This window comes from Anolis carolinensis, unplaced genomic scaffold, assembly GCF_035594765.1.
Source record: "Anolis carolinensis isolate JA03-04 unplaced genomic scaffold, rAnoCar3.1.pri scaffold_8, whole genome shotgun sequence".
Classification (NCBI taxonomy): Eukaryota; Metazoa; Chordata; class Lepidosauria; order Squamata; family Dactyloidae; genus Anolis; species Anolis carolinensis.
Window position 1 is genome coordinate 26370670 of NW_026943819.1, and position 13624 is coordinate 26384293.

Sequence of the window (13624 nt, forward strand, 5' to 3'; positions counted from 1 at the left end):
ACCGAGGATCTGTGAAATGGTAAAAAATAGATTCCTACCATTTCATAGTGCCTCGGGGCCCTAGATATTATGCCATTAATATGAGACTCGATCATCTGTGGATACTGGCACCTGCAGGGAATCCTGGAACAAAACCCCAGTGGATACCGAGGCCTCCCTTGTATTGATAAACATAACTTTTCTAAACAGTGGTATCGCTATCAATGCACTTTCCCATTTCCTCTCTGACCTGAACCAGGGAACAAGGAGAGAATGCCCAATCTGTAAGAGAGGCAACGAGATTTCTTTGCAGGCATCATTACCTCACAATTAATCTTTTCGCCGTAGCGAGTAAACTCTGGAGGCTGGAGAAATTCCCAAGTCCCACCTTTGTCGAAGGTGATGACGGAGCGCATGTTCTCCTCGCTGAACAAGCCGTTGATCAAGGTGGCGATATAGACGCCCGGCACCCCCTCGACCCGGTGGAAGTCCGCAAAGGGCTCGTTCGCAAAGTATCTGCCAAAGGAAACCCAAACACAGCATTGGCCAAGGCAGGCAGAACCATCAGGTGCCGAACTTCATAACAATGAGAACAGGGGCTGAACCGTGGTCCCAAGTGGGAGCTTTTTACTTTGTCGAGAAAGAAATGGCTTCAAGGGGTTGCAGAGCACAGGGACACATTTTATTCCCAGTGCAATTGAAGTTGGCCCTCCATAAGTGCAGGCTCTGTGGATTCAGTGAACAACAAGTCCAAAATACAAGGGCTATCCAGAAAGTAGATTACGTTTTGGAATTAAAAATGAACAAAGTATAGGAGAAAACATTTACCATATGTAGTTGAAAGCCAGACCCAAATACCACTTCTCAACATAGTCCCCATTGAAATCTAGGCACTTATCATAGCAATAAAAGAGTTTGGAAAGTCCTTCCCCACCAAACTTTGCCGCTTGGCTTGCATCCTCAACCAGACAGGCGTCCTTTCCCGCAGCTGCGCATGTGCATGCACACCTTTCCTGTCCCAAAAAATGGTCGCCATAACCTTCCTTGCAAGCATTTGCAAAACAGAAGAGTGATCCAGGATGAGCGTGGAGGAAAGTTGAGCACATGCACATGCGCAGCTGCCGGAAGGTTGAGGACGCAAGCCAAGCCAAGCAGCGCAGGACAACTTATATTTTCCTCATCGTAGCCAGTGGCCTTAGAAGAGAACCATGATAGCTACAATTTGTGTTGCGTATTTATTGTATATTGTGTAAACCATTCTTTTATCTATCTTGGGTTAAGTTCCTTTCAATTACACTGGACATCTCTTGAGTTCTACTGTTATGACTTGGTGAAGCGGAGTTGGTGGAACTTCCTTCTTAGAATACTGGAAAACGCAAGGGAAGAGCTTAACCTTTTTGAAGTTTTGGACTTTAATTCCCAAAAACCCCAGCCAACATACCAATGAGTCTCGTTGTGGAGAGAAAAAATCGAATACAAATAAACATAATAAGCATAATAATAAGCACAATAATAATAAGCATTATTATTATTATTATTATTATTATTATTATTATTATTATTATTATTATTGGAACTTCCGAATTAATAATATATAATACCATAAGTATGGATCATGGATGTTGCAATCCCAGGTGATAACAGAATTGACGAAAAGCAACTGGAAAAGCTAACACGATATGAGATCGAACTGCAAAGACTCTGGCACAAGTCAATCAAAGTGGTGCCAGTGGTGATCGGCACACTGGGTGCAATGCCTAAAAACCTTGGCCTGAACTTGAAAACAATCAGCACTGATAAAATTACTATCTGTCAGCAAAAGACCACGCTACTCAGATCTGCATGCATTATTCGCCGATACATCACGTAGTCCTAGACACTTGGGAAGTGTCCGACGTGTGATCCAATACTAAAGCCAGCACAGTGATCTTATTTGCTGTGTACTAATCTTGTTGTGTAAACAATAAATAATAATAATAATAATAATAATAATAATAATAATAATAATAACGATGATGATGGCTGGGGATCATGGGAACGGCAGTTCAACACATCAAGGAAGCCAAAACTTTTCCGACTGCAATTGTACACTATGTGCCAAAAAAACTTCCAACTGCCAACAAGAAAGGTGAAGCTGTATAAGAAGCCATTTAAGAATTGGCCAGGTAGTTAGTTTGTTCCTGGACACGCTGTCTAAGCAGGAATCATTTGTTCCCATTTTAAGTGCTTTGACAAAATGTGCCAGGACAAAGGGAACCTTTGAAAAGCCCTAAAGTCGTTTGTCATGGGAGGCTCCATACCTGACCAAAGTGTCACTTCCGACTCCTCCCGGGCTGTAATAGAGGATATTCTCCAAAGTCAGTGAAAATCTCAGGCCTTCTGCTTCTGAGATGTAGAGGTTGGTGCTGTTGTTACTGTGACTGACACACACAAACACCTGGTCTTCGGATGTGTCCGCAATGTAGTACTCCTTCGAGACAAAAACGATAGAAATAGTCTTTGAAGGCCTCCAACCCCATCCAGTCACGCAGGAAGACACAATCACATTTCTTGAAACCTTCTATATGAAATTCCAACATCTCCTTGTATATAGTACTAGCTGTGCCCGGCCACGCGTTGCTGTGGCTTATGTGATTATTTTGTTGGCCAGGTGGAATAGCAGTGAATAGCCTTGCAGCCTCAAAAGCCTGAACCCTGACTGTATCCCAGCACCATTGTGGCTGAGGGGGTTGCTAGGAGATGAAGTGGGCGGAGCCTAAAGGGGGCAGAGCCTACCCTTCTGACCAGCAACCAGGGTTGAAAACGGCTCTTCCTCGTTCTCTAATTTGGACTTTATTTTCCAGGTTTTTTGTTTGAATGACATAGATTGGATGACTATGTCTTTTGTGGCCAAATTTGGTGTGATTTGGTTCAGTGGTTTTGTTGTTTACTCAGTCCTACAAACATACATTACATCTATCTATATATATAAAAGGGTAATGGAATCACGGCACCGGACAAAACAACTAAACTAAACGCCCCACAACCTTGAAAATTGACAGCACAACCTCTCATCCACACCTCTACGTTCATACAACAAAAAGAAAAGAAAAAATAAGTCCTAGCCACAGCAACGCGTGGCCGGGCACAGCTAGTTTTTATATATATATAGTTATATACCTTAATAGGATGCTTGGTCACAAACTGGGCTGCCTGCATCGGCTTGCGGTTGAAGGAGACCCACAGCTGGACAGAGGTCTGTTGCTGCGAACCCAAAAGATGCTGCAAAAAAGGGAAGATCCAACAGGTTGAACAGTGAGTAAGAAGGATGTATCACAGTGGTTCTCAACCTTTTTAATGCCACAACCCCTTAATATCGTTCCTCATGTTGTGGTGACTCTCAACCATAAAATGATTTTCATTGCTACTTTATAACTGTCATTTTGCTACTGTTATGAATTGTAATGTAAATATCTGATATGCAGGATGTATTTCCATTCACTGGACCAAATTTGGCACAAAAACACCAAAAACGCCCAAATCTGAATACTGGTGGGGTTGGGGAGGGGAAATGATTTTGTCATTTAGGAGTTGTAGTTGCTGGGATTTATAGTCCACTTACAATCAAAGAGCATTTGGAACTCCACCAATGATTGAATTGAACCAACCTTGGCACACAGAACTCCCATCACCAACAGAAAATACTGCAAGGGTTTGGTGGGCACTGACATTGAATTTGGGAGTTGTAGTTCACCTACATCCAAAGAGCACTGTGGACCAAACTTGGCAGAAATACTCAATATGCCCAAATTTACACTGTTGGGGTTTAGGGAAAGTAGACCTTGACACTGGGAGTTGTAGTTGCTGGGATTTATAGTTCACCTACAAAGAGCCTGTTGAGCCCCACAAACAATCGAATTGGGCCAAACTTCCCACACAGAAACCCCATGAGAAACAGGTTAAGAAATGCAGTTGTATAACAATTCATTATTCGTATTGCTATTTATATTCTACATTTTCCCCAGCATGAGAACTCCAGAATCCTAGATTTGTAACTGTTTGCAAGAAGGTTGTGCTGTGTCACAAGAATCCCTTATTCCTGTTACTCTGTTATTCCTATTACTACATCCACACTTACAGACTTCTCTTTTGTATGTCTACATTCAATCAAGTCTCTTCTACAGGTGTGCGTATGCCCCTTTTTCTGAATTACTAAGGGGAAAAAAAACCCACTCCCTTGTAAGTCTGCCAAGAACCACTTAACCTCTCCAACCCCAAGCGAATCCAATCATTTCAGCGGCATGGCTTGCATTACAGTGGTTTCGGGACGACAGCCTAAGCCAATACTCACTCAATTGCTGGTCGTGATCCAAGCAATTAAGAAATGCCACAAACGTTGTAATGCCACCTTGGGATTTCTCTCTTTCCTGGCTTCACCCAAAGAAAAGTGTAGCAGGGAGAGGGTGCTTTCCTATCAATAACATATTTGTATTTATACTATTCTGGGACCAGATTCGCCTTGATCCATCTGGAGGCAGCTTCACGAGCATCTTTCCAGCACCTGCTACTTGACTGAATGACAAATCTGGGGGTTTCTTCTTCCAAAATAATAGTAATACAGTAGAGTCTCACTTATCCGACATAAACGGGCTGGCAGAACGTTGGATAAGCAAATATGTTGGATAATAAGGAGAGCTTAAGGAGAAGCCTATTAAAGATCAAATTAAGCACCAAAACATCATGTTATACAACAAATTTGACAGAAAAAGTTGTTCAATACACAGTAATGCTATGTTGTAATTCCTGTATTTACGAATTTAGCACCAAAATATCACGATGTATTGAAAACATTGACTACAAAAATGCGTTGGATAATCCAGAACGTTGGATAAGTGAGTGTTGGATAAGTGAGACTCTACTGTAGTAGTAATAACAACAACTTCTTTAGGAGACCCTGGTGAAGCAGCGGGATAAACTGATGAGCTGCTGAACTCGCAGACTGAAAGGTCAGCAGTTTGAATCCGGGGAGCAGGGTGAGCTCCCACTGTTAGCTCCAGCTTCTGCCAACCTAGCTGTTCGAAACCATGCCAATGTGAGTAGATCAATAGGTACCGCTCCGGTGGGAAGGTAATGGCGCTCCATGCAGTCATGCCAGTGGCCACATGACTTTGAAGGTGTCTATGGACAATGCCAGCTCTTCGGCTTAGAAATGGAGATGAGCACCAACCCCTAGAGCTGGATACGACTGGACTCAATGTCAGGGGAAAGCCTTTACCGAATAATAACTTTATTTTTGTATCTCACCTCCATCTTCCCGAAGGGACTCAGGGCGGCTTGCATGGGGAAAATGTTGTTAATGTGGGATTTGTGTATAGATAGTGAAATTTGTGTCTAGCATGTATTGCATCATCCAGGAAATGCTTTAGTGTGTAAAGAGTTAATTTGGTAAGAAGCTGTATTGACCTTGGATATGTGGCTGGAGCCAGATAGGAGTGTCCAGACTACAAGTGTGTTTGTATATAGCTGATTGCATCAGATGAGATCTGTTCTGCCTGCTGAGAAGATCTGTGCTGTTTGTCTAGATTGAAAGTCCTGTGTTTATCGTCTGTAAGTCTGTTTGTTTTGTTCAGTAAAACTTTGTAAATACTTTTACATCGTCTCTGATTGTCCCTTCATTCTGCGCTCCACTGACATCAAACATCTGCTGCTACGCTGTGCGCATTACTCTGACAAATGTGACAGATATAGACAACCAGATCCCCAAATGTTGAGTATCTGTGCTCCCGAAATCCTGCAAACGGTCTGCCTTTCTGATGGCAAAATCCTCCGCCGCCTTCCATTTCCTTCGACCATCCTCCCATCATCTAGAGTTCCCTATTACTTACAGGCATCTAAACATCCCTCTCTGTGCTCTGTCATTCCACATTGACCTAGATCTGCCTGAAGTACTGAAATCAAATGCATGGAGAAATGCGTCTGAACTCAGCTGTTGCACGCCCATGCATTCGATACGATTACTCACACTGATTTCTCCCCATTAATTGCCTTTCTGATCACTTCCTTCCTACAAAGAGCTCAGGGCAGAATACATGTTCCTCTTTCTATCCATTGAGATAGCTTAGAAACTCCACAAGCTGCAGGATTGGAATACGAATCCAGGACACAGGCCAGCTAACAAGGGAATCCAATTGCAGAGCTCCTTTATATCTATCTATATATCTATCTATATACCTATATTTACAGGGCCCCCGGCTGAACAGTGTGTTAAAGTGCTGAGCTGCTGAATTTGCAGGCCAAAAGGTTGCAGGTTCAAATTTGGGGAGCAGAATGAACACCCACTGTTAGCCCCAGCTTCTGCCAACCTAGCAGTTCGAAAACATATAAATGTGAGTAGATCAATAGGTACGGCGGGAAGATAACAGCGCTCCATACAGTCATGCCAGCCACATGACCATGGAGGTGTCTACGGACAACACCGGCTCTTCGGCTTAGAAATGGAGATGAGCACCAACCCTCAGAGTCAGACATGACTGGACTTAACGTCAGGGGAAAACTTTACCTTTTACCTTTATAAATAAATGTAAGAATAAGAATAAGAGACAAGAATCTTGAGACAGTAAAATAATCCCTAGCTTTTGTGCAGCAGTGATAACTTGTCGGTGCAAGATGTTGCCAAGGTTTTAGTAGGTTTTAATATTTACTTCAGCATTTACCTTTGTCATTTTAGCATATAAATGTTTTATATCGTTTTAACTACCACATTCAATACTGTGTTTTAACCTTGTTCTTCACTGTGTTTCTTAATATCTAATTGCATATGTTTCTACGCTATTCTGATGCTTGTACATTTTCTGTTGCTGGTCATCGACTATAATATATATATATAGAGAGAGAGTAAAATAATCCCTATTTTCCCAACTTAACTTAAAGCAAGACAACTTACGGCTTTCCAGATGATGATGAGCTTTTAAGTCCTAGAAACCCTAGCTAATGTTGAAGAATTATGGATGTTGCAGTCCAATGACAGCTAGAGAGCTGTACTAAAAGCTTAATTTAAAACCAGGGTTTTGATGGGTGGGTTCCTTACCACAGACTTGGTGGCAAATAGATATTTCTCTCTGAGCTGGAAGTCCTCCACCTCCTCCAGAAGGATCTCTTTGTTCTCCCTGGTTTGAAAGAAATCGGTGCTGCGAAGGATAGTTGAGGATCTTGTAGGTTCGTGCCGCTCAATGTAGACCGCATTCGGCTTGTCGTATGGTTCGATTCCCCTTATCAGAGGGGGAGAAGAAAGGCAGAAGTTTATCATAGATAGATCAAAAAACTCAGAACAAATCACCTCTGCACGTTATATCACAGAAGGCCATTTGAGAAGCTTCACGGCTCAAATCCAGTTTGTTCATATGTTCTTTGTTCCCCAAGCGCCCTGAGTATACACTATGCTGGGCCTCTTCAAGAAGTAAAATATCTTGGGGAATCCCAATTTTTTTTTCAAAAAACGTATCCGATGAAACCAGAATATTACCTTTTGGGACTGACAGACTCTGAAACAAAATTTGAACCAAACGAAGATAAATTATTCATGTACATTAGTACGGCGGCTAGAATAATATACGCGAAGCATTGGAAATCACAAGCTATCCCCACAAAAGAAGAATGGCTGGCGAAAATGGAAGATATTCAAGATATAGACGAATTAACTTTTTTATTAAAAACACATAGAGGTCATCCAATAAAAAAGACAGACTGGACTTTATTTAGAGTCTACAAGAATAATGTACAATAAACAATGCCTTGATATTGAAGAAATAATTAGTTTATATTAGTGCAACCAGGACTATAAATGGTAATAATTTACAATTCATTTGCTCCCTGTGAGGGAAGAAGGGAAGTACAGTAGAGTCTCACTTATCCAACATAAACGGGCTGGCAGAATGTTGGATAAGCGAATATGTTGGATAATAAGGAGAGATTAAGGAAAGGCCTATTAAAGATCAAATTAGGTTATGATTTTACAAATGAAGCACCAAAACATCATGTTAGACAACAAATTTGGCAGAAAAAGTAGTTCAATACTCAGTAATGCTATGTAGTAATTACTGTATTTATGAATTTAGCACCAAAATATCACGATATATTGAAAACATTGACTACAAAAATGCGTTGGATAATCCAGAACGTTGGATAAGCGAATGTTGGATAAGTGAGACTCTACTGTATGAACCAACTTATTTTTATGTGTATTGGGTGATGGTTTTTGTTGTTGTTGTTTTGATTTTATGTATTGTTGTCTATGTTATGTGCTGGGAAAAATCTTAATAAAAACTATTTTTAAAAAAGAAATAAAATATCTTAAGAACTTCATTGCGGCTACACAGGAAGGACAAAAGAGATCTATGGAAGATCCCTGGGAAATTCCAAAACTTACCATGTAAACGATTTCACGTGTTCGTGAATCATGATCCACGTCTGCCCAAAATCGTCCGATTTCCAGAGCTGAAAAACAGTACATAGGGAAAGAGTTGGGGATTTTATCTCATCAGTCAAACCCAGGGAGCTCTGGACAAATCCTGCAATCATTGGTTAAGAACACAACCCTCCCAAACAGATCCAAGAGCACAGTTTCAATTTACACAAAGGCTGACAAATCCTCCATGTCTGAAAAGAAGGCTTACTCAATCCCACTGAGACCTAGTCCCAAAGTAAATATGCTTAGAAATGGTTCTGAAAAAGAATTGCCTCTGATGCACAAACAGAAATGCAGTTGTGTATGGAGCCAAAATAGTACCAACCAGACAAAATAAATTACGGTTCCCGTCCCCTTGATCTGGTCATGTAAGTGTGATTTATTGTTATAATTGTATTATTTTACTTTGTTTAATAATGTGTATTATGTTGTTATGTAATGTTTGTGTTGCTTTTATGACTGTAAACCGCCCTGAGTCCCATCCGGGAGATAGGGCGGTATATAAATAAAGTTTTATTATTATTATTATTATGGTTATTATTGTTATTGTTATTAAATGCAAACCTTGGACAGCAACATCTGGAGATTCAGGAGACCTCAAAGAGGAATAGGCATACTCAATAGACCGAGAATTACGATTGGTTAAAAACCAATTAAATTGGTTTTATTAAATTGATTTTAATTACCGTATATACTCGAGTATAAGCCGACCTGAATATAAGCTGAGGCACCTAATTTTACCACAAAAAACTGGGAAAACATTGACTCCAGTATAAGCCAAGGGTGGTAAATTTCAGAAATAAAAATAGATACAGTACAGTCTCACTTATCCAAGCTAAACAGGCCGGCAGAAGCTTGGATAAGTGAGTATCTTGGATAATAAGGAGGAATTAAGGAAAAGCCTATTAAACATCAAATTAGGTTAAGTGCATGGTTCCATACTTTGCACTTTAACAACACAACCGTTCAATGCTAAGGCTTCCCACCGAATGGAACTGTAGAGGAGAGTCTACTGAACAAGCCAGTACCTGCCGCAGACCAGGACTGCCATCTGTTGAGGAATTGCGAAGGTGGAGGCATTACTTTTCATTCAACCCTCATATATTATCCTGGAAAGGACCAAGCCTTGCCTTTCGCCACTTAGAGTTGATCCATAAAATAAGAAGACCCAGGTTTTGGGGTTGATTTTTTGACTAAAAATTCTAAACTTATACATGACTATCTATGGGTTTATGTGCCTTGAAATTCCTCACTCCTTGTTTATTTGCTTACCCTTCAGGCAAGCTGTCAGCAGCCTCTCTATTGACAGATCAGAGCTTTGAAAAGGGAAAAGAGGAAATGTCGAAAGGAGGGGGAAGCTTGCCAGCAAACAAAAAGACCAGGGAGGACACACTATAATGACATCCCTCTTATCTGTTGCTCAAAGACAAGCTGGATTTTTAAATTTTTGTTTTCTAGCAGGGAAAGCGTTCCAGCCAACAGGAGCCAGAAAACGGGGATATCGTGTCTTTCGGCTCTTCGCCGACACCACCAACACATCCCAAGGGAATTAACCGTCTCTCAATTATGGCAAAGCTGATATCCAAACATTGAAGGGAAAGCAAAAACAAAACAAAACCACACAAATGCTGGTATGTGACCGTGGAAGACAAACACGGCCGTTCCTGCCAATTTTTCGAGGCAGCTCAGTATGCCGGCTGTCTGGCGTCGCTCAGCCTCCCGGTTCCTCGGCGTTTCAAGCTCCGATGTGAGAACAATGTGAGACCGGCCTGGAGAGGAACAAAGGGCTGCTTCTTTTCGGAAAGGAAGGGGGGAGGCAAAGGACATTGGCCTATTTTCTTATTTCCACAGGCTTCGTTTCACAAGACAGAAGAGGAGCAACGCCGTGGGAGGCCGGGCTTCCGTGCAGACACAAAAGGCAAAACAAAACAACAAGACAATGGGATTTGGATCAACATTTCTGCTGACTGGCCAAAACGGGAGTTGTCTCTACTATGGTCATGAGGACCCTGCATGAGTTTGGAAAGGCTCTGTGGCCAACTCTCAAAGGAGAAATGATAATGATGACAACAATGATGATGATGACAACAATGATGATGATGACAACAATGATGATGATGACAATGATGTTCCCCAGATAATTTTGGTCTAAGTCTAGCCCTTGCACTTTACTACTGCTTCCCACCCAGAGATATAGAAGAAGATGAGAATAATGATTTGATCAGAGTTGGACAGTCTTATCTTAAATTTGAGCTTGATGTAAATATTCAAAAACATTTAATCCACTGATGCCTCAATTAATGTAATTTTATTGCTGTTTTTATTTCTGAAATTTACCACCCTCGTCTTATACTTGAGTCAATGTTTTCCCAGTGGTAAAATTAGGTGCCTCGGCTTATATTCGGGTCAGCTTATACTCAAGTATATACGGTAAATCATTTGTATTCAATGGGATTATGGAAGAACTGGACATGCACCACCCTCATTATTAAATAATGTAAAGAATACAGCCTATCCTTTGCATTTGCTGGAGCTAGGGCACAGGACACCCAAAAAAGTGTGGAAAAGTGAATACAAAACCCCTAAAAGAAAGTGTAACTCTATGGCCAACTCCTTGTGGTCTATGTTTCTCTCTATGAGGAAGGAACATACAGGGCCTGAGCAGACTTGAAAAGATTTTGTAAAAAGAAATTGCTTTGTTAACTAAAGCATGACGCCCGCATTCTGACTGTTATTATATCTACGTGGATATCATCCAAATACAGTACAGCATAAGCCAAAAAGAGAAGGAAAAAAAGGACAAGTTCTCTGTGAATAGGAAAAATCCAAAAGTCAAGGAAATGATTACCTCGGTGCTTTTTGGATGGAACATCTTGTTCCCTGCCAAGGAAAGCACTGGCCGGGGTCCATGGTCACCTGAAGCCGACTCACCTGTTTGTTGGGATGGGACTTATCGAAGCCCAAGACGAGGTTCGGGAAGCGGCTGTGCAAAAGGAGGTCTGAGACTTTGAAGGGGATCGAGAAGCCCTGGATGGTCTTGCAAAAGTCAGTCGTGAGCCAAAGGTATTGTGTGTAGGCATCAACGAAAATATACTGCAAAAGGGGAAAGAGGAGAGGAAGAAAGTTCTGTGACAAAGCCTTGCCTGATTCTCGATCACTCTACCAGTAGCCATCCATCCATCACCAAAATCACTGATCCAACAGCAGTTAATAATCAAAAGCAACACGACGAGAAGGACGGAAGGCCGAACAGGGTACTGGGTTACAGCCTGTGCTGGATGGGGTCACACTCCCCCTGAAGGCGCAGGTTCGCAGTCTGGGGGTGATCCTAGACTCATCGTTGAGCCTGGAGCCCCAGGTCTCAGCGGTGGCTAGGGGAGCCTTCGCACAGTTAAAACTTGTGCGCCAGCTGCGACCTTACCTTGGGAAGCCGGACTTGGCCACGGTGGTCCACGCTCTCATTACATCCCATTTAGACTACTGCAACGCACTCTACGTGGGGCTGCCTTTGAAGACTGTTCGGAAGCTTCAATTAGTCCAACGGGAGGCTGCCAGATTAATAACTGGAGCGGCGTACAGGGAGTGTACCACTCCAGCTCTACTGGCTGCCGATTAACTACCGAGCACAATTCAAGGTGCTGGCTTTAGCCTATAAAGCTCTAAACGGTTCCGACCCAGCTTATCTGTCCAAACGTGTCTCCCGCTACGACCCACCTCGAAGCTTAAGATCATCAGATGAGGCCCTGCTCGCGGTCCCGTCAGCCTCACAGGTGCGGCTGGCGGGGACGATAGACAGGGCCTTTTCAGTAGTGGCTCCCCGCCTATGGAACGCCCTCCCCATTGAAGTCAGGCAGGCTCCCTTCCTCCTATCCTTCCGTAGGAAGGTTAAAACTTGGTTGTGGGGCCAGGCTATCGATTAAGAATCAGCAGCATTAATTACTATTATGTATGCTGGAACTCAATTGACAGACCCAGTCTTTTAAACTTGAACACGCCTATCTGTATTTTATAATGCGTTTTATGAATGTCTTATGTAAGTTAATTTTTTAACTGATTGATAGTGTATTGTACAGTTTTTATATGTTTGTTTTATTGTAAGCCGCCCTGAGTCCCCTGTTGGGTGAGAAGGGCGGGATATAAATATTGTAATAATAAAAATAACATCTTCACATTAAATGTGAAGATGTTATTCAGGCCATCATAACCACAGTATGTCATGATCTCACTGGGTAAGATAACCCATGCGAAAAAAATATACTGGGAGAAAAACAGCCTAGGTTTGTAGCAGAGAAGCAAACCAATTATATTTGCATCATAGTAGATTATCAAATCTATCCAAGTTTCTAACCCCAACGAAACTGGCAAACATTCCGAAGGCAGGTTCATAAACCTTGTTAACAACCTGAAGTCCGGTGCATAAATCTTCTATATACAGTAGAGTCTCACTTATCCAACATAAACAGGCAGGCAGAACATTGGATAAGCGAATAGGTTGGATAATAAGGGGAGATTAAGAAAAGGCCTATTCAACGTCAAAATAGGTTATGATTTTACAAATTAAGCACCAAAACATCATGTTATACAACAAATTTGACAGAAAATGTAGTTCATTACACATTAATGCTATGTAGTAATTACTGTATTTACGAATTTAGCACCAAAATATCACAATGCATTGAAAACATTGACTACAAAAATGTGTTGGATAATCCAGAATGTTGGATAAGTGAGTGTTGGATAAGTGAGACTCTACTGTATATAAAAATGTATTGTATGTTTGTAGGTCTGAGTAAACAACAAAACCACTGAACCAAATCACACCAAATATGGCCACAAAAGATATAGTCATCCAATCTATGTCTTTCAAACAAAAAACATGGAAAATAAAGTCCAAATTAGAGAACGAAGAAGAGCCGTTTTCAACCCAGGTTGCTGGTCAGAAGGGTAGGCCCTGCCCCTTTAGGCCCCTCCCACTTCGTCTCCTAGCAACCCCCTCAGCCACAATGGCACTGGGGTACAGCCAGGGTTCAGGCTTTTGAGTCTGCAAGGCTATTCATTGCTATTCCACCTGGCTAACAAAGCATTCCCATAAGCCACAGCAACGCGTGGACGGGCACAGCTAGTTCCTTATATTTAATTCTATGAGCTGGTCATAGACCGTAATAAAGTGAACTTGACTTGACTATGTTTAATTCTTATTTT

The 13624-nt window shown here is 41.7% G+C and overlaps 1 protein-coding gene across 4 annotated transcripts in view; it reads right to left on the minus strand.

Moving 5' to 3' along the window:
* sorl1 (sortilin related receptor 1) overlaps positions 1-13624 on the minus strand; it is a 121269-nt gene that overhangs the window by 69100 nt on the left and 38545 nt on the right. For all 4 annotated transcript variants that reach the window (XR_010000494.1, XR_010000495.1, XM_062961415.1 and 1 more), the window contains exons 4-9: positions 11354-11515; positions 8384-8451; positions 7046-7226; positions 3139-3240; positions 2280-2449; positions 303-495 (exon numbers count right to left, since the gene is read on the minus strand). Coding sequence is in view for 2 of the 4 variants with exons in the window: in XM_062961415.1 (XP_062817485.1) it covers positions 303-495; positions 2280-2449; positions 3139-3240; positions 7046-7226; positions 8384-8451; positions 11354-11515 (876 nt within the window). In the remaining 2 variants the exon portion in view is untranslated. The remainder of the gene's footprint in view (positions 1-302; positions 496-2279; positions 2450-3138; positions 3241-7045; positions 7227-8383; positions 8452-11353; positions 11516-13624) is intronic.